General features: G+C 38.8%; 1 protein-coding gene across 1 annotated transcript in view; it reads left to right on the forward strand.

Annotated features, from left to right (window-relative positions):
- The window catches only part of TPPP (tubulin polymerization promoting protein), an 89373-nt gene extending 69510 nt beyond the window's left edge, over positions 1-19863 (forward strand). Inside the window, exon 5 of the mRNA XM_066190084.1 lies at positions 19018-19863. Within this exon, the coding sequence (XP_066046181.1) occupies positions 19018-19096 (79 nt within the window). The 3' untranslated portion in view covers positions 19097-19863. The remainder of the gene's footprint in view (positions 1-19017) is intronic.
- The last annotated feature ends 18 nt before the right edge of the window (positions 19864-19881 follow it).

The raw sequence follows: 19881 nt of genomic DNA on the forward strand, positions 1-19881 counted from the left end.
CCAGTTCTCAAACTGGAAATGACGTTCCTTGTTCTCACACACTAGACAACCTTCTTTAAGACTGCCTTTTAAATGAAATGTAATATAGCTGTGTCCTGAGATAGCTTTTCTTCCTTCATAGAGGCCATGGGCTGTCCCCTCCTGCACTCCTTTTAATTCTTAGCATGTATGGTTGCTGAAACTGTAAAAAAGTTAGTGAAGCAGAACCTATAGGAAAAATCAAATTCTTTACCATTAAAAAAGCCTTTAAGATAGAGGAAGGTAGTACTTTTCTAGCCTATGAGAATATAAGACACTAAGATCTGTATTTTCAAAAGAGTTAAGGATTTTTTATTATTGTCCTGTAGGGCCTCTAGAAATGCCCACTCACCCCTACACACCACTTACACATCATAACTTTAAAATGAAAATAACCTTCCTCTGGTAGGATTTGTTCTCTTCACTCCAGGAATACAATTATTTGGGCTAGTTTTCAGTCTGTGTAGCTACGTAGCAATAACTACGCACTCTTGCTCTGGTGTCTGTACATCAAGTGCAGGCTGATCTTTTCCTGGATCTGTCAAGCTGTTCTATGACAGCCAGGACTGCCTGGACAAAGGTGTGAGGGCAAAGGCTTCCTCTGCCAGATCTGAGTCTTCAGGGGACTTAACCTGGTCTTCTAGTTAGCCTTTTTTTTTTTTCATTTCCTCAGCTTTCTATTTAACTCACTGCACTGATTTATTAATAATGTCAACTAACCCAAGCACATTGAAAGTTCACATACTAATTGATAAGTACTCACTAAATCCCTTCTCAGTCATCTCTTCTCCACAACAATCGTGAATATATGTGGAAGGAAGCAAAGGCAGGGATGTAGGTGGTCTGGGCAGGAACAAGCACAGAAAAATGAAGGTGTAAGGGACTAGTTCATGCAGTCCATTTGATGATGCCCTGGACTAAGTGCCAGCTGCCCTGTCTTACTAAATTTAATTTCTAACTATTTTCTTGGGAGAGAGGATTCTCTGTTCTGTGTACATATGTGCTTATGGAGGTCTAATTGCTACCAGCTGGCATCATACCATGGGTCACAACAGTCAGTGTTATGTGGGGTGCCAGCAACTAGAGTGGAGGCTGTGGGTGTCAGGAACCTGTATGCCTGTGGTGCCACCAGCTGGGCCAAGTGAGGGCATGTATAGCATCATTTGGCTGCCAGCAGATACTGAGCTGAACCTAGACAGCATGCAGGGGGTTTAACATCAGTTACCAAAGCATTCATAAGATTGGGCCAGGTCCATGTATGTCTCTGAGACAGCTGGAAGCACATAACGGAGGGACCAGGCAGTCCATAATAACTGCTGGGGAGGCTACAAGGTCTGATGGTGTGTGTCTCTACCCAAGAGATGATAGAATTTGTGGAATAGTTACTCAGCTGGCTGCACATCTAATCCTGGTTACTCAAGGGATCCAGTGTATGCTGGTCTGCGTTAGGTGGGAAGGGAATGATGATATGGGACTGTACCAGCAGATGAAGTGTAACTGTGATCTTCATAGACTTGCATGTCCACATTCCAGCAGTAGGGGAAAATAGGGGTCTAGGCACTAGCCTTTGGATAAGCTGGCTGGAGGCAATCTCATTAAATATGTGCATGTTTCCTACTAGCAGCCCTTCATCCTCGTCAGCCATAGACAGGTTGTTGGAACTGATTTTGGTTTTGTTGGTAGTGCTGGCTTTGGTTTTTTTAAAGGGTGGAGGATTTCTGGCTGCGTCCATAAACACTACTTTCTTTGCAATGGTACTGACATCTGTTGTTGCCTGTACTGTTACAAAAATGTTGATTTGTTGTGTTTCTTAACAGATAATAGCTCCCATTAAATTGCTTAAATTGAGTCTCAAGGTATGTGCATGTCTGCTAATTCTTGATAGAAATTGAAGTTCTTTACATTAAAACAATCCAGGCAACCAATTTTGTTCATGACCCCAGCTAAATTAAATTATTTTTTTTATTATTTCCTTTCAGTAGTATTTTGGTGGATTTATTCTATTTTAGTACTACTAATTTGAATTTTTACTACAAAGGAAACTCTTTAAAGGAACATTTTTTATAAGTTTCTTAGTGGAAAAATTCTTGTAGTCATACACTGACATTCAGTGAGAATAGGTTTCATATGTTGATGTCACTAGACCAGATGGAGTATAAAATATGAAAAGTATAAATACAAGGTTTTTAATATAAGATTAAAATTTCTTATATCTTTATATTTAAAACATATCAACAGATACATATATATATACATATTAAAATTGGTATAAAATGTTCCCATTATCTGAAATTCCATCTCTGTTCTTAGGTACTGTCAGCAGTATGAAGTGATGTTGTATATTAATTTTGGGATCCTGCTTTAGCTAACTGCCATGACACAGACATCCTGAAGGATGTAATCTTAAGTAAATCCTGTCTTCCTTTAAGTGGCATCAGAGCATTTTGTCCTATGTGCAGTCTTTGCTTGTTATTGCCTTCTCATTCTCATCATCCTCATAAACAGCTCTCAAGAGTGGCTTTCATCTTGAGCTGTGTCTCATTCTGCTCTTCTCATCTTGTCTGTCCTATGATGTCCCACCCTATGGGGAAGGAAGCATGCAAGATTGGTAGGTGCCTGTGGTCAAAAGGAATGACAAAAGTCAGAGGACCCACAAAGTTTTATTAGTAAATTACACACTTAGCATGGAAATTGGTATGTTAGTCCCTGACCTATTCTGTAAGCCAGCAGTGGGTTTTGGGCAAAGGGGTAGGGTCAGAGGGAAGAGAGAAAGGAAGAGGTGAATTAAAGAAGGGAAGAGAAAGAGAGGGATCATCTGTTTGACCAAAGGGATGTGCAGTCCTGGGGCTGTATGCCTGGGCTTGGTGGGAGTACTTTTTACCTCCCAATTTTTTTACCTCCCAGATCAATTTTGCCTGTCTTGAGGACAGGTTTCTTGCTTTCTATGCAAATGAGTTATCATTTGCAGCCTGTTCTTTCAGATCCATCTGGACATGGTGTGGAGAGTCACAGGAGTCTTGGGTGGTCTCATATCCTCCTGCTGGATTAGCCCTTGGTTGACAGTTCATGCTTGTTTCTTCATTGATGCTGTCTTTTGTTTGTTGTGCCTCCAGGGACTAGAACAAGGACGTTTGTCCCTGCTCTACCTCCACGTGGTCCTCATCTCCCATCAAATCTTATTCTTGGAACAGACCCCCATGGCTGTCGGTTATTGGTGTTTGAGACATACACATTAGCCCCTCATCGTCTGGGCTTCTACATCGTCCTGGGCTATAGCTTGATCTCATTTTACCTGAGATCGTTTTGGACCAATTGGTGTTTCTAATTCTTTCTAGAAGTACTATGAGATTGTCTTAAAATTTTCATTTTAACCAAAAATTTTAGCTGTCTGCAGAAGGCAGACCATATAACAACCCCTGTTTTAATTTCTGAAAAAGTAGCTGTTTTCCTCAGATATTTTACCCAGCCAGAATGCTATTAATTATGATTATTGATGCCATGTGTTAAAGTAAGAACACTTTATGATGTTGCTAAATACAACTGGATGCTGAAAGAAGACGTGAATTAAGCCTTTTTTGTTATAAATTAAGACATAGATTTTCAACAAAGTAATGGGGTTGTGAGTTTTCTTTTTGGAAACAAGTAAATCCTGTATTTCATGGACCTGTGAAAACATAAATCTTTGGCAGGATATTAAAAAGAATCCAGTAGGTGGTGCACAAGGCATAGGAAAGGCAATGCTCTAGAGACCTACTGCCACCTAGAAACTGTTTTCAATTAAAAAAGAAGTCATCACAAAGAATCAAAAGTAACCCCAAAATCAAACTTTAAAATCATTGATAAATAACCTCAATGAGAAGGCCAGGGTTCAAGCAAATTTAACTTTGCCAGTGAAAGTCTTCTTGCATTTCTATGCAGATTCAGTGACTACATCTGGAGGAACACCAAATCTTACTGCTAAAAAGACAAAACCTTTTATCCCAAAACCTGCACAATATGATATTAGTAGAGTAGGGAAGGGTGAGGTGAATTACCAAATACCTAATGCATGACACTGAGCTGAAACCCAAAGGTCACATCCATTAGTCCTATCACAAAGGAGGAAGAAAGCAAAAAGGCTTGTGCATCAGTTCCCTGTCATTGCCACTGCAGGATATGTGTCCATTATGTCCAGTATTAGCACGAGATACTCTTCTGTACAGCTCATGTGCATGTCTTTCTCCACAACACTACCTCCAGTCATTAGCCAGATTCCCTTATGTTTAGCTAAGCCGTTAGCTCCCTGTGCCCCAGAAGCACTCTCACACACACTGCCTGCTAATCAAGAGGCAGTTTTTTGGCCAGCGTGCACAAAACTCAGCCAGCCACCCACCACAGGTATACACAAATGACTAAATGACTAAAGACTGCAGCATTTTTTTTTTAAAGTAAAGACACTATCAGAAATTTCTATGACTGTTCTTGTGTTGATCATCTCCTCTGTGTTCCAACTTCCATTGTATAAATTGGAGACATCAAGAATAATTTTTTCTGACTTATAGTCAGTGTCATTTTTCACCACAGTACTGCATGTGACTCCACTAACCCACATTACAACTTCAGAATAGGATTTAAATGAAAGACAGTTATGTATTTGATGATTTTCCAACACCATCTTCAGAGAAGAATTCAAATTTAAAATACTACACTGTATGTAACTTGCTTGTATCTTAGAACCATAAAATAACTCAGGCTGTAATGGACCTTTGCACATCCTCAATTGTCCAACTTATGCTTCAGTGAGCTCTCTAAGTGAGCAGCTTTCATTGTCAACAAAGCTGCTGCTCAGTGTTCTGTTGAGTCATATTTCAAAGGTCATCTCTAGGTGCTTGACCAGTGGAAAAAAATCCTTCTTTTATGTCCAGCTGGAATTGTCGTTGCTGCCATGGAAATGTTAGCTGCCTCTTACCATTTTACTCTGTGTGTTGGTGAAAATCTGGTTTCATCTTCTCCATATGCCCCCATCTAGAAGACAGTAATCAGATTCTCCCCCTGCTCACTTTCCCCAGTTCTTCTCCAGAGTAAGCAAAACCATATCTCTCACCCTATTCCTAGTATATGCCCTTGCCTATACCGTCTTCCCTGGGCTCTTATTTTTAATGACCTCTCTTTTGTGTGGGGAACCCCAAAGTGAAATACAGTACTGCCTCCTAAGTGTTAGAGGGAAATAATTTCTTCTCTCAGTCTGCTCTCATTAATAAAGCCCCAACTTGCACTGCAGTCATGTTCAGCTCATTACCCAGGAAAAGCCCAAATTTTGTGCCCAGCTGGTACATAACCTGTCAGATCCTGCATCTGCTGCAGGGGTTTATTCGACCCAAGGTACCACTTTGCATTTGTCTTTGCTGAACTCAATTATGTCTGCCAACTTCTCAAGTTTCTTAAGTTCCTTCCTAACAGTAAGCCATGTTCAGTTTGTTCTTTGCTATACATTCATAAACACAAAACTCCTTGTAATTTAGAAATTATCTTGTTGCTTTGGGATTGAAGTAGGAAAAGTAATGTAAGTTTACCCAGAAAACATTTATTCAGAATAACTTGCTCCATTGACTCACCTTTTTAAAGATATCTGTAGAATCATATGATCATATAAAAAAAGAGTTATAACTGAAGGTGATGGCCCTGAATATTGATGGGTCCACTTTAGACACCTAATTTTGAGTATGCTGAGGAAGTTACGTAATTTTAGCAAATGGCAGTGTTTTGTTCTTGTTCCACAATTTTCTGGCTGCATGTCCAGAAAAACAAGTTCTTAAGATGAGCAAGAATAAAGATACTAGAGTCTATGGATTCTCCATGTGAGCAGGTTCTACATACAGCATGTGCTAGAGAATCATTTCAGCTGTATAGAAACTAGACAACACAAGTTCTTGTTAGATGGTCTCTATTGCTTAACTTTCTATATGCTACCCATAGCTTTACAGAAAGGAGGCTGATAAAAGTATTTCAGACAGTGGCAGGTCTGGTAAAAATAATGTAAAGCCTTTATCTACATGTAAATCATTGTGAGAGCTTTAAAAATGTAAGACTAAAAGCCTGATGAGTAACCATCTCCACAATTAAAATCAGAGGGCTAAAAAAAGTCTGCTAATTTAGACCAGTTAATGGCAGCATGGTTTGCCCAAGAACAGCTCAGAAAGCTGCAATCTGCTAGGTAAGAAGGAGACAGCGGAGCACTGCTGAACTGGAAAACACTGGGCAAGCTAAAAATTACATTGTGCCTGTATTTATGTGAGCATACATATAAAAAAAAGATAAAGTTATTTTAAAAAATTCAGAGAAATTCATTTAAAACAAAATACTAAAATTACTCTAATTGTGATTTCTCTATTCTAATACTGTATCTTGGCATAACAAAATGGTAGTACCAAAGCTAACATTCAAAACATAAATTTGTTTTTTACTGCCAAAGGGGTGCTTAAAGGCACAATATGCAGTTACGTAAACACAAAGAACCAAGAGAATGGAAATCTAAATGCAACCAAAGAACACTCAAACCAGGTATTTCAAAATAGCAGATCCATTATAAATACACCAGAAATCCTTTCTTCCCTGTGCTAACTAGTGATAGTCAGTTCCCAAAATGCTTACAAACCCATTCCAGGTTTTGAAACAAGCTAACAGGAACATAGGATGCTAGTATTTAAAGTTAATGAGTCCACCAAAGATGTATGAATGTCAAGAGACTAATTGATGACATGGGATGCCAACTGAAAAGGTGCCTCCAAAAGTGAATTAATGCACAAGAAACTGACGAGACTTGTTAAATGTCCCTGCTATATCTGTGCTGCTGAGCATGCTGCAAGACAGCTATTTTTAAATGAGACATGTGATGTACCAGAAACATTCCAACCGCTGAAGCATGAAGCTGTACTTAACCAGTTCACCACACTGCAAGGCTGCAGTACTATATGTGTAATTCTCTTTCCAAAATATTTAGGCAAAATTCAAATGGTGAGTGGTGGTGTAGGTTTTTTAAGTGTTTCACTACAGGTTTTTCCTGAACTCACCTCATTGTACTATTCACTTTTGAATGAAGCTCAAACTTCTGTGACAATATTGCAATATCACTGTCTCAAATTAATGCATTTGTAACTTTGTTTGATTCTATTGCTCAGGAAGACCTAATTTTAATGCATTGTCTGTACTAAATTGCACCAAAGATGCATTTCACTTACTTATCACTCACTGAACAATCATCTACAAGAGGAATTGATTAAATTAGGACTTCTACAAGTATTTAAGTCAGGAAGTTTGGGCAATGCTACAAAATCTTTCAGATTTTATTATCTTTTAATTCAATAATGTCATGAATCAATACTGAGGTGGGTAATGAATGTTAATGAAAAAAGTAAGTGCACTCAAGATAGCATTGTAGGACATGAAATCTGTCTGATGCTGACATAGCAAGTGTACACAAAACCTTGACAAATCATGTAAATTAGCCATTTTTCAGAGGAAAGAAGATTTTAATTTTTTTAAACTCATATGTCAGGAAAAGGTTGTTTTGTGATGGCCATTTTAAAAAAATTATTATGTTACATAAGTTGGTGAAATTCATCTCGCATTGGCAGCATATGTTAGAGCTATAAAGCAAGCATTAGGAACAAACTTGCTTACCTTATGTTAATGATACTTTTAGAATATCTAGGAATATAAAGAAAGCATGACTAATTTAGAACAACAACATGCAACAGCAAGGCATGTAGAAAATTTAGGTTGAAATTGAACAATAAGAATTTTTGGCAATAGGCTCCGTGGCCAAAATTGATGACTAATGTCAGTAGCATTGGGACTTAATGTACAACTAGGAAAGCTTCTGAATACTGTTTGAATATGATGGCTATTCTTCAACTTAGTCTTACACATAAAATGATGTGATTTTATTCCTGCAAAGGTAAGCATGCAAACTATCTGCTTAGAAATTTGGTAGCAGGGAAAATTGAACAAATAGGTTTACTTGCAAAAAATAGTGCAGAGATAGTACAGACCTCTACAAAAGTCACAGAAAACATAGGAAGGTCTCACAGTTGACTTCCACTCCAAATATACGTCTTGCTATACCGTTTAGTCAGTTAATAGCGTTAGTTATACTAGTAACTATGAATAGACGTAGCTATCTTCACTGTGGCCTTCAATATCAGTAATAAAGCAATATGGACTACATAAACACAGTTTATACAGTAATAAACTACAATATGGATGGCAGATGGAAGTTTACAAAGCAATAATATGGCAATTTGTTTTGCCGCTCCAAAGATAATTAAAAACAGCACAGCTTCCCAGGGGAAACAGAATCTAGTTTTCTTCCCTGATGCTACTGTGAGCACAAGACAACATTTCCAATGAGAAGGAAATAAAGCTATCTTCTCCAAAATGTTTGCATATTATGTCAATTTGTAAGTGGAATATGTGTATACCTGTGAATACCTGTGAATTAATCAAGTCTTATTCTCACAGGACAATAATATAAAAGCTTAAGTCCAAAATATAGCACTGTTTTGTACTTCCTGAGTTTTACTTTGATCCCTGCTTCAAAAAACTTTAGTCTGAACTAATTTTGTATTTCCAAAATAGTCCAGACTGTTAGAAATTTGGCATTTTACAGAAGCCAGAGTAGCCCAAAACAGGAGCCTTTTAATTTAGATGAGCATAAAGTTAGAAGAGAAACAAGACTGAATTACAAATTCTGGTCTCCTTTAATATTGGCATTCATCAGCCTGAGACTGTGATGTGTCAAGATGACCTGATCTAAAAGCTCACATACCCTGAAAGCGATGACAGTCCTTTTCTCTTGTTTTTTCATTCTCTTTTTCATTCTTCTTCCAATCAGAAGTTGCCAATGTGCGTATTTTTTACTTTGCACAAGCTCCTGTGTTATGTGGATTCCTCTGTGAGCTCATGTCAACTTGCCAGAAAACAAGTTGATCAGGAAAGAAAAGGCTCTCTGCTAGATTAATGAACTGAACTGACTTGAAGAGTTGTTTGATGAGTGCCAGAGGGAAAGCAAAGGAATGTGCAGGACTATGTGGCCAGGAACCATGTATTAGGAGTGAGGTACGATCCTATGCCATGACAAGGAGGATACAGGAATAAAAGCTATCCTTTGCTGCATCAGCAAGGCGTTCATTCAACTCCATTTTTTTCATGAAAATATTCTCATTGTTACAGGCCTGGAAAAAATAGTGATTTTATTTTTGTATTACCATTGCAAAAAGCTATAAAAAGTAGAAGTAACAAGTTTCACTTTAATTACAAAAAAAAAAAAAAATCTTAGTGTAATGCATGGCAATCAGCTTTTAAAGCAGCATGTGAAACATAAGTGCTAGTTCTCCTTTGCCACTTCAAGTCACTTGTTCAAGTTCTCACACCATTTTCTACATTATATCATTTGAATATGTCAAGTTTTACATCACTACAGTTAACCAAACTGGAAAGCTGATCCGGTTGACAGATAACCAACTGAGGTATTTTTTAATGTTCAAATATATATATAAATTATTTTAGATTTATTTCAGCTTTCAGCCATACAAATGTCTTAGTGTTTGTGATAGGGAAGCAGCAGATACATTTATTTTGGCAGCACTACTGCTCAGCTTCAGTTCACATATAGACTTTCTTGCTATCCCACCTGAGTCAGAAGAACTTCAAAAGTAGTGAGATACTGATGCCATTTTTTCAATAAAAATACTTAAGATAGCTAAAATAACTAGAACAGAAACTGATGCCTTTTCCTTGGTCCTAAAAATTAAGAGCCAGACACGGTTAAGGAATAAAGGGTTTTTACCTTGGTATTTTATAAGGATCTTTATGGTGCACCACTCTGCTGAGGTGAAATGTGCCAAAATGCACACAGCTGATAGATCATGTATACAATTTTATACACCTTGAAAATTAGCATATCTCATAAAGATGCCTCAATGAGAGGCTTAAATGAATAGTGTGATATCTCCCTATCCTGAAGAATTCCCCCCTGGAGGGGTCTAATCTTAATTTACAGAACGTATTCTAAAGAGGACGTTGGTTTCTCAAGATAGTGTAGGGCTTTCTGGCCTCCAGCTGCAAGGCCTCTGGGATGTTTGGTCTTCTGGCCTAACAGAATACCAGGGCTGTATTAAGTTATCAGACTTAAGGAATTACAAGTATGCGTGCTAAGAGCACTGAGGATACATTTAAAAGTATATGGAAGGTAAATAAAAGGCAAAAAATCATCATGGTGTGAAAACAACTATTCAGGATCCCCATGTGAAGCACCTGGGATTCCCATGAGGCTGCCAAGAATTCTGTGATTTGATGTTTTTGAGTTCCTGTGAAATCACAGTTACTATTAAAGAGAAGTTCCTTCAAGTGTTGTCAGTTCAACATGCAGAGGCAGTATGTTCTGCATACTCACCCACTGCTGCAATATAATCTTTGTGAAAGAAAAGTTTGAAATACTTCTCCAAGCTCTAAGTCTACTTCACTCAGACTACTGCCAAAGGTTGGTTTCTGCTGGGTGCTCATTTTGAGATAGACTAAATCCATGCATGCATTCTGAAGTGCCTTCCGAATAGCTACAGGAAAATATGTTTTAGATGCTGATGATAAAGTGCAGAAGTACAGTTACCACCTCTGCATGAAACCTACCCACTTCTTAGGATACATGTCTCAAGAATCACCACCTTATTTACAGTTATATGTTTTAACTGGAATTAGGCACTGAAAGTCTCTCATTTTAAAAATGTAACTATTGCAATGTTGCTCTGCATAGCTGACACTGTCCTAACCTTATCTTCCATAGGCTTTCAAGACTTGGTATGTATTGGTTACATCTTTCTTAACCCTAGTTGTTAAGAAAACTCCAACCAACCAGCCAACCAACCAACCAGTGTCCTTGCCTCCAAACTATCCAATGCATTGAGAGAGATCTAGGGATTTCAGGTGTCTTTTTTTCAAAGAATTTCAAAAATGAGTAATTTTCTCTTGTCAAAAAGAAGGAAGGATGGCACATCACCTACTTCAGAGCAAAGGGTCAAGGTGGGGTGGGGGCATGACTGGGAACATCCATAACCACGGCATATTTATAAGAAAGGCAGATAATATCTTCTACACATTTTAATACTTGATTGGGTTAATACAAAATGCATGATGAAGCTATTCTGCAGTATATCAAGGATTTGGTATTAAACAAAAAATAGGAAATTTGAATTTCTTGTTGCTGCTTGAGGGGCTTTTTTGGTCTTTTTTTTTTTAATGGTAGAACTAGTAATATTGATTATATGATAAACATTGCAAAAGGATGCTAGAAAGAACTATTACGTCTTTCAAATGCCACTTAATATAAAGCCAACCCTTGCTCAATACCCTGCATATCCACTCTCCAGGATAAAATAACCTCTATGCTTCCAACTTTTCCTTGAAAACAAGTATTTATAGCAGGTGCATATTATGCAAATTAAATCACTGTCACAGAAGGAGAACACACATCAGGTGCACAGATCTGTGTTTGATCTTCCTTAGGAAAGAAGCTACAGATTGTGCATTCCCTGGGTTTTGTGGTACTCTTGGGCCTATCTCTGCTGAACTCTATGACAGTATTTCTGTAGGAACAACTGTGAAGAAAAGGTATTAATACAGTACAGGAGGCATCCAGAGTAAAATCTAGCCGGGATACAAGAAGTAAGGTATGTATTTCTAAACTGGGAACTCCTACTCTCTCTCTGTGTACCAGACATTACCTTTATCCCTCCCCTGATTTAACTGCACATGTAACATTTTCTTTTGTGAAGAATTTATAAGCCTTAATGAACTTAGTCTCCATATCTGAGAATGCTGTTTCCAAGTACCCTGGGATGTTAAAATATTACATAATTTTTGAAAACTTTCCATTTTCAAGCCTTGAATTATGGAAAACACTTTGTATTTCACATTACTCCAAGTTCAAGAAGCAATTCAGAATTTACTGAAGTATGTCAATGTCACATCTAAATTTAGCTCTTAAATGTGGCTGCATCCTGGGCTGCATTAAAAGTGTTGTCGCCAACAGGTAAAGGGAGGTGATTCACATGCTTTGCTCTGGCAAGATCCCACCTGTAGTGCTGCATCCAGCGCTGGGGTCCCCAGCACTGAAAAGACATGGATCTGTTGGAGTGATTCCAGAGAAAGGCCGCAAAAATTATTAGAGAGGTGGAACATCTCTCCTCGGAAGAAGGACTGAGAGAGTTGGGGTTGTTCAGCTAGAGAATGGAAGGCTCCAGGGAGTTTTTGTGGTTTTTCTGTACTTAAAGGGGACTTATAAGAAAAATGGGGACAGGCTTTTTAACAGGGCCCTCTGTGACAGGAAAAGGGGTACAGTTTTAAACTAAAAGAGTGTAGATTCAGACTACATATAAGCAAGACATTTTTTATGATGAGGGTGATGAAACACTGGAATAAGTTGACCAGAAAGGTGGTAGATGTCCCATCCTTGGGAACATTCAAAGACAGGTTTGGGCGGGGTTCTGAGCAACCTGGTCAAGTTGAAGATATCCCTGTTCATTGCAGGGAATTGAACTAGAAGAGATTTAAAGGTCATCCTTTAAAGGCCCAACCATAACCATTCTGTGATTCTATGATCCATAATCTACTAAGAGAGGTAAAAGGTTACTAATATCAGTTCAGCTGAAACAAATAACAGCTGCTGCCACTACCTGCAAACAGATGAAGAATGGCGACCAATGGAAATTCATATGCAGGAATTCCAAGCCTTCTGACATATTTAAAGGAGAAAGATAAGGCAACCTGAGGTATTTTTTACCCACAGCATACAGTTGGCAATTTTTAAATCCTTCTCCTCCTATATCAACCTTCCTTCCAGGTATGTTCTCCTGTTGCTTCATTCTGCATTGACTCTGGTAGTAATTTAATCAACTTTCATGGAATAACAGACAATGAAATCAGAATTATGCAAGAACTTTTTGCTGGATTGCCAAATTGAATTGTAATACAATTGCACAAGATAATAAGCACCAGAGATGGTGCAAAGTAGAAAGATACAGCACTAGAAATGAGGAAAAGAGAAGAGCAGTGAGGAAGGACAACAAAAACAAAACACCCCCATATATCAACTACCTTTTAATTAACCATATTAAGAAATCAAATTTAAGAGCATGTTTCTCTCTTCCAGTACTTTTATGTGATATACGTACATCTGAATAAGAAGTTATACATTCTGATTTTGTAGACATTTATATCCCTTGAGCAAACAAAACATACTACCACCTAAAATGCAAGATGACAAGGGACTTATTTAATCAGAAAGCTATTGCTGTTCTGGTGTATTGTGTACACCGCAGCTAGAAATCAATGTGTTCTTGTGGTGTGGTTGGGTTTTTTCCCTGGTGACTCTTGACCAACAAAACACTCTCTGCATTTTCTTCTGCTTGGGAGCAAGTTTTACTAGCTGCATTTGTACGGAAAACACAGAACAGTGCTTAGGATTAACTATCCAGAGATGACAGTTATCTGTGGTGCCAAAACCCCAAACCTGGGTTAAATGGTCTGCTGACATGAACCACTGTGGTGTCATTTTATCAGTGCATGAATCGCTGGTCAGGGGAAAGCGACACGAGTTAAATTTTCCCGTATTTCAGTAACTGCGGTCGCTCAGGTTTGTAGCGAGCGAGAGCCGAGGGAGCACGGAGCTAGCACATACCCTGACTCGGCCCGCTGCCAGGGGCTGTGAGCGGGGCACGGCGCAGCAGCTACGGTCAGTCCCTCCGTCCCTGCTTTCCCTCCCGCCCCCTCCCCGGACACTCCCGGCCGAAGCCGCCGGCGGCCCTGCGCGCACCCGGCTCTCCGCGGGCAGCGGCACGGCGGGGCTGGCTCCCTTCCTGTCGCTGCTGCCTCGGTGGGGGGCGGGGGAACCGTGTGGGCTCGGGAGGAGTGCGGAGCCGGGGCCGGATGGGCGGGAGAGCGGGCGGGAACGGGCCGGGAGCGCGGCTCTGGTTCCGGGAGGGAAACGTGACCGGCCCGGTCTTCGCCTTTGGAGAGTGCCGGGCCTGGGACGGCGCTTCCAGCCCCACCAGCAAACTGCGGCCGGCTGTCAGCCAGTGCAGAATCTCTGCATTTGTCCTCCCTTCGGGACACCTGGGTGCCGCGCTGCTACCCCTTGTAAGCCGTTCGCTTGAGATGTTTAATTTATTGATGATGAGAAATAATTGCATTCTGGTGTAAAATTGCATTATGACAGAAAATAAAATATGTTTTTACTTGATGGCTGTTATAAATACTTATGATAAAGTTGGCTTTTCGCAAATACTAAGATGAATGCTATATGCATAAAGTTAAAATAACTCTGCTGTAAGGATTTCGTTTCTAGTTTTTTGCTTAGACATGATAGTGGGATAGCTGATATATAGTTATGCTTGTAATTGAACTGTCTGTTTATTTGGGATAACATCCAATGAACATATGATGAGGACCCTGCTACTGACATGCCAGTTATCAGCACCTGCCGTCTGAAGAAAGTATAGACCAAGGCCCAAACTGGAAGTGATAAAAAGAACGGACTGAAACCACAGCCAAGAAACACGCATGCTCTAAAAAGACGGACCCAAGGAGTGGCCATACTAAACAGTTCCTGGAATATGGAAAATAGTTTGTGGGAAAATATGAATATCCATATGGTCTATGAATATGCAACAGGCTGATGTAATAGAGAAGATTTTTAAGGCGTGTGTCCGAAGATAGTAGGTGTGCTCTTGGCTGAATGCCAAGCACCCGGCTCTTTAACCCTTTGCTTTATCTCTATCTCCTATTGTCTTTTTATTAAACTGTTTAAATTTTACCAGGAAAGTGAACCTCGTTTTTCACAATGGCTTTCCTGAATTTTTTAAACTGCTGTGGGGACATTTTGAGCTGGGACATTCTGAGCTGTAATACATATATGCTCTGTGAATGCAGCTGATCAGTTTTTACAAAGTTTCAGTTTAAAAGTGCAACCTTACACCCAGGGCTTGTGAACAAGTCCTTGAGGTCCTCTAAACTGTAACGATGTTGCATTACTATTTTCAGCCTTGAAAGTGTCTTGTCTTTTTACCTGCCTGTTCTGCCAGCCTGTAAAAAAATTATATAAGCTCTCTTGAGCACTGATTGTCTAACTGGTTTTATTGCTGTTGATATTCCCAAAATATTTACATCATGTTGACTATGAATCCAATGTATTTCCTCTCTGTGTAAATAGGGAGTCTTTCTGTTGGTTTAAAGGGTACTGGATTAATTGTGAAGAACAGATAAAAAGCCTGATGCTAAGCAATGGTGAATTTTTTAAAGAGAGAAGAAAACAAATCTCCTCACAAGATCTGATCTTCTTTCATTATCTTCTGTCTTAAGAGCTGATAAGTGTAAAATCTGTACAGGTACTGTGAATTGGGACAGAGGGCCAGGATGTATGGAGTTTCGTTAATGTGCAGATGGGTTATTACTATATTCCTCTATAACTTGAAGTGCAGGTTAAATAGTGTATCTTTGGCTGATAAAGGTTTTTAAGGGATGTTAGGAAGAAGGAAGAAAAGAAACTCAAAGAGCAAAGTAGTTGCAACATTAATATTCATCATTGTGTTAAACATCTGACTTGTGTGCTTTTTTTCTCTTAATCCCTATACATTAAATAGCAGCTTTATTTGGATTATACTCATGTCACTTGAAATACCTGTCTAGTGAATCCAAACCCACAGAATCATTCTATATCTTGATTTGGAAGGAACCCACAACAATCATCAAGTCCAGCTCCCCACTCCACACAAAGCAACCTAAAAGCTGAACAGCATGTCAGAATGCTGTCCAAACCCTTGTTGAGCAGTGACAGCTTGGGGCCATGGCCACCTACCTCCCTGGGGAGCCTGTGCCAGTGCTTGGCCACTCTCTAAGTGACAATCTTTTTTCCAATACCCAAGCTGAACTTCCCCTGACAGAGCTTTATGTCTCCTAGTATTCTTTCTGCTTAATAGGAGATTTTTTTTAAGATTTTTTTTCCTTAATTTCGTTTTTCATAGTAAACATAATTGTTCCCTTTAATATAAAACTTCTTGTAGCTCATACACCATACCTTTTTTATTTGATCTACTTTAGGCTACCTGCCATTTATTATGTTAGCTGTTTAGGGCCTAATTTTATCACCATTATAATATATGGCTGACTGTCCATGTAGGTGTTTATCAAATCTTGTTCAGTTTTTGGAAATTGGATAGTATTTTATTGCTAACAGAATACACTCATCAATCTATTAAAGCTGTTACCAGTTACTTTGAGATTAGGGTGCAAGACAAAAGCTCAAAGGTGAAACTTGAAAAGCAGCAGGGTCAAATAAATGTCATTGCCTTTAAAATAACTTCTAAAAGTAGAGTCAGGTTTGTGTCATGTTATCATCTTCAAAGCAACCAATCTGACATTTTTTTGCTAGTAGGTCTGGGAAGGATTTCTTCTCTTTTGTTGTGGTCAAGGAAAACTTTCAGAGATTGGATGACAGTTTTAGACAGTTTAGACTCTGTTCTAAGTCAGATGGGAGGCTTTTGGCATAGATCTGTCCAAGTTTTGTCCAGATTTTACTCTAATGCTGTTCTTAATTCAAGTTCTGTAAGTATTAAAGTGGATGAAAAAGAGAGTGTATTTACTATGTACATTTCCCGTTCACCCTAAATGTAGGTGGGTTTTTTTTCCCCCACTTTATTCTAACCATACAAATTTTGCCAAGAATGAGAGGAGAAGGTTCTATAAAGTAATGACTGTAACTGAATATACCATGTTGTTGGGGGTTAGGGTTGTTCCTTCTTTCTCTAAAGAATTTTTTCCCCATAAGTTACCAAGGAGACCAAGTGTTGGATACTTGAGAGTACTTAACCGAAACAAAGAGGTGGACAAAGGTGGAAGGGGGAGATAATGCAAGTAAAAGACAGCGCTTGAGGCAGCTGCAGGCTCTTTTTTTTTTTTCTGGCATTGGGGAGGGGAGAACGGCTGTTGCTGGCTGGAAAAGTTTCACTGTGGCCAAAGGGATCCAGTCCTGGGAAATCTACTATCACCGGTTCGGCCTGAATCTTGAGTTTTCTCTGCCACCCGTGAGAGCTGGGCCGGCTCTGCCTCGCCTTCGGCTTCTTCGGCGCTGCTCCTCTTGCTACAGCGTGACCCTGCACCCCCTGCACTGCCGGGACATCCTGCCCCTGCCTTCCGAGATACCCTGCCATCCCAGCTACCAGCCCGGGACTTTTCCACTGTTTCAACTTGGTGCTCTGAGGATCCTGCAGGGACACCGAAACCAAACTGCCCTGGGTTTTGTGAAACAAAGCCCTCAAGGTTCTTGGTACTGTTTTCGTTTGTTATTAATGCTGTAGTTGTTTGGTGGGGGGGGGGGGTTTGTGTTTGTTTGCTTTGTAATACATACCAGTAAAGAACTGCTATTCCTATTTCCCAAATCTTTGCCAAAGAGCCTCTGATTGTAATTTATAATTGAAAAAGAAAAAAAAAAGGGGGGGGGTGGTGGTTTACACTCTCCATCCCAAAGAAAACTGCAGTTGTTTTTTTTTATTACCTGGCAGATACCTGTCTTCCCAAACCAAGACACAAGTATATTTGGGATGGTAGTCAGCACCATTTTCCTCTCCTGATTTTCAGTAATACTTGATCATGTAATGTAGCCCATCTGAACTATTTTTCATCAGTAGAAATGCTAATCCAATAATTTTTTTCTCATGTTTAATGTTTTCATGGTTCATCGTAGTAATGGATATGATGGCTAAGAAATTTACAGATCATTAATATTTTAAAAAATAAAATCTTTAGACATAGAGGAACAGTAACTTATCTCTTCAATTACAGAATTTTGAAATAAAAGTTTTATAAAACAAAAGCTACTCTCACAAGTTTAAAATAGTATAGTTAGTTCCTAGAGTGCCTTCAACTAGACATTAACCAGGGCAAAATGAAATGTTACTTTCCCGAAATCTTTTTGACATCCAAATCCTTTACATTCCCCACTCCATATAAGGTGCTAAGAAGTCCCTGCAATAAAACACTCAAATGAGGATTTTGAGTAGCTGTTGAAAGTTGCTGATAGGAAAAGCAAGATTCAAAAGAAATGAAAGTGGTTTCATGCAGAATTTGTTTGGGTTTGTTTTGTGTTTTTTTTTTATTATTATTATTATTGACTCCAAAAAATAAGTCTCCTGCATTTGTGTAGAAATTGCATTCTGCTCATACACTGAAGGGTTTAAGTGTGTAATCTATGTTCTATTCAATCCATATTCTATTCAGTGGGATTTTTTTCATTATTCATAATTGTAGAAATAATGCAGATTTTAAAAGAAATTAATGCTTGTTATTCTGTGAAGGAAGCAATGGAGAAAGTATTTTGATATTCTACCAGTGTTCAAAAAGTTTCTCTTTAAACATAGTTTTAAGATGATAATGTCTATGACTGTTTATATTATCTTTAGTAGGATTTCTCCAACAAATATGTACCAGCCAAGGAGAACTCATTATGTTAAAACAGGCATTGTAATGTATTTCCATGCACTGAGAAGAATTTTTTTTCATAGTGGAGGTGTGTTTTTGCAAGCATGCACAGTTCTGAACCAGGTGCTAAATGCTAGATTTTTTAGAGCAGCATAAACAGTTTGTGTCAGAAATTTTTATTGCTGTCAACATATTATATACTTTAAATAAATTACAGAAAAAAAAAAGGAACAGATTCATTATATTGCCAGTGAAGAGACTGAAACACAGTACTAAGTACCAGAATTTTCACCATCTGAACATTTCATTCTAATGTCAGTTATCTTAGCCCCAAAACAACTGGCTGTTGGTTGTGCTTATGTTCTCTCTGCTCGGGACAGGTGCTGTTCATGAAGTGCTGATTTCCTATGTGCCTAATTTTTTGTTCAGCCATCAAGAATGATGCATAGCCATTAGAAATTAATCTCTGTCTGTTATTCTAACATTCATTTACAGGTCTCATGCAAGTGTATGTAAGGAAATTTCCAAAGGCATTGCTGGAAAGTGGGACCCGATGGACAATGTAATTTCTTGATGACTGATTTATTGCCTGCTGTTTTTGCCTTTGAAAAATGTGCCCCAAACAAATTCTTCTTGTGGAAGGCCTACAGGAAAACAATTTCTGAATGGAATGATAGTAAAGCTAGAAAATACACTGTATTCAAGATAAAAGACTACATTTTTCTCTTAAGAGTCTAATTTAGGGGAAAAAATTAAGAAGATCCTATCCCCAGATTTATTGACCAGATGAAAAAGAGAGAATTGGAAGATACCTGGTAAGGTTAAAAAAGTCTACAAAATGTTTTTGAAATCTGTGGATTGAACATACTGGCATTAAAACACCTACAAATGTGTTACCTCAGTTTCAAACTCATTAAAATATTTTTGATCAGACATCTCATACTCCAGGAAGCAATAACCAGTATGAGTTGGGAAAAGACAGGAAGACAAGGACACCTAAAAATATCTGACACAACATAATCATAAAATCATGCTACAAAGTGTAGCAACTTGGAGGATTGTGTAAGTGAATGGAATTCACTCTTGTCTGTTTCTGAGGTTTGCTGCACTAGGACCCAGTTCTTGTTTTGTGTGAGGCTGTTTCTTGTATGTCATGGAAGGGATCTCTTGAGGCCATGTGCCCAGTCCCCATCCCCCTGGTTCAAGGCGTGGCTGGCTAAAGCAAGTTCCTTAATACCTTGTCTGGTCATTTCTGAACATCTCCAAGGATGGAGACTCTGTCGCCTCTCTGTGCAACCTTTTCCAGTGTTTGACCTCACCATAACACAATGGGGTTTTTTTTCTTACATTTAAATGGTG

Source organism: Chamaea fasciata, unplaced genomic scaffold (genome assembly GCF_029207755.1).
Source record: "Chamaea fasciata isolate MVZ Bird 193981 ecotype frontalis unplaced genomic scaffold, bChaFas1.0.hap1 SCAF_1, whole genome shotgun sequence".
Classification (NCBI taxonomy): domain Eukaryota; kingdom Metazoa; phylum Chordata; class Aves; order Passeriformes; family Sylviidae; genus Chamaea; species Chamaea fasciata.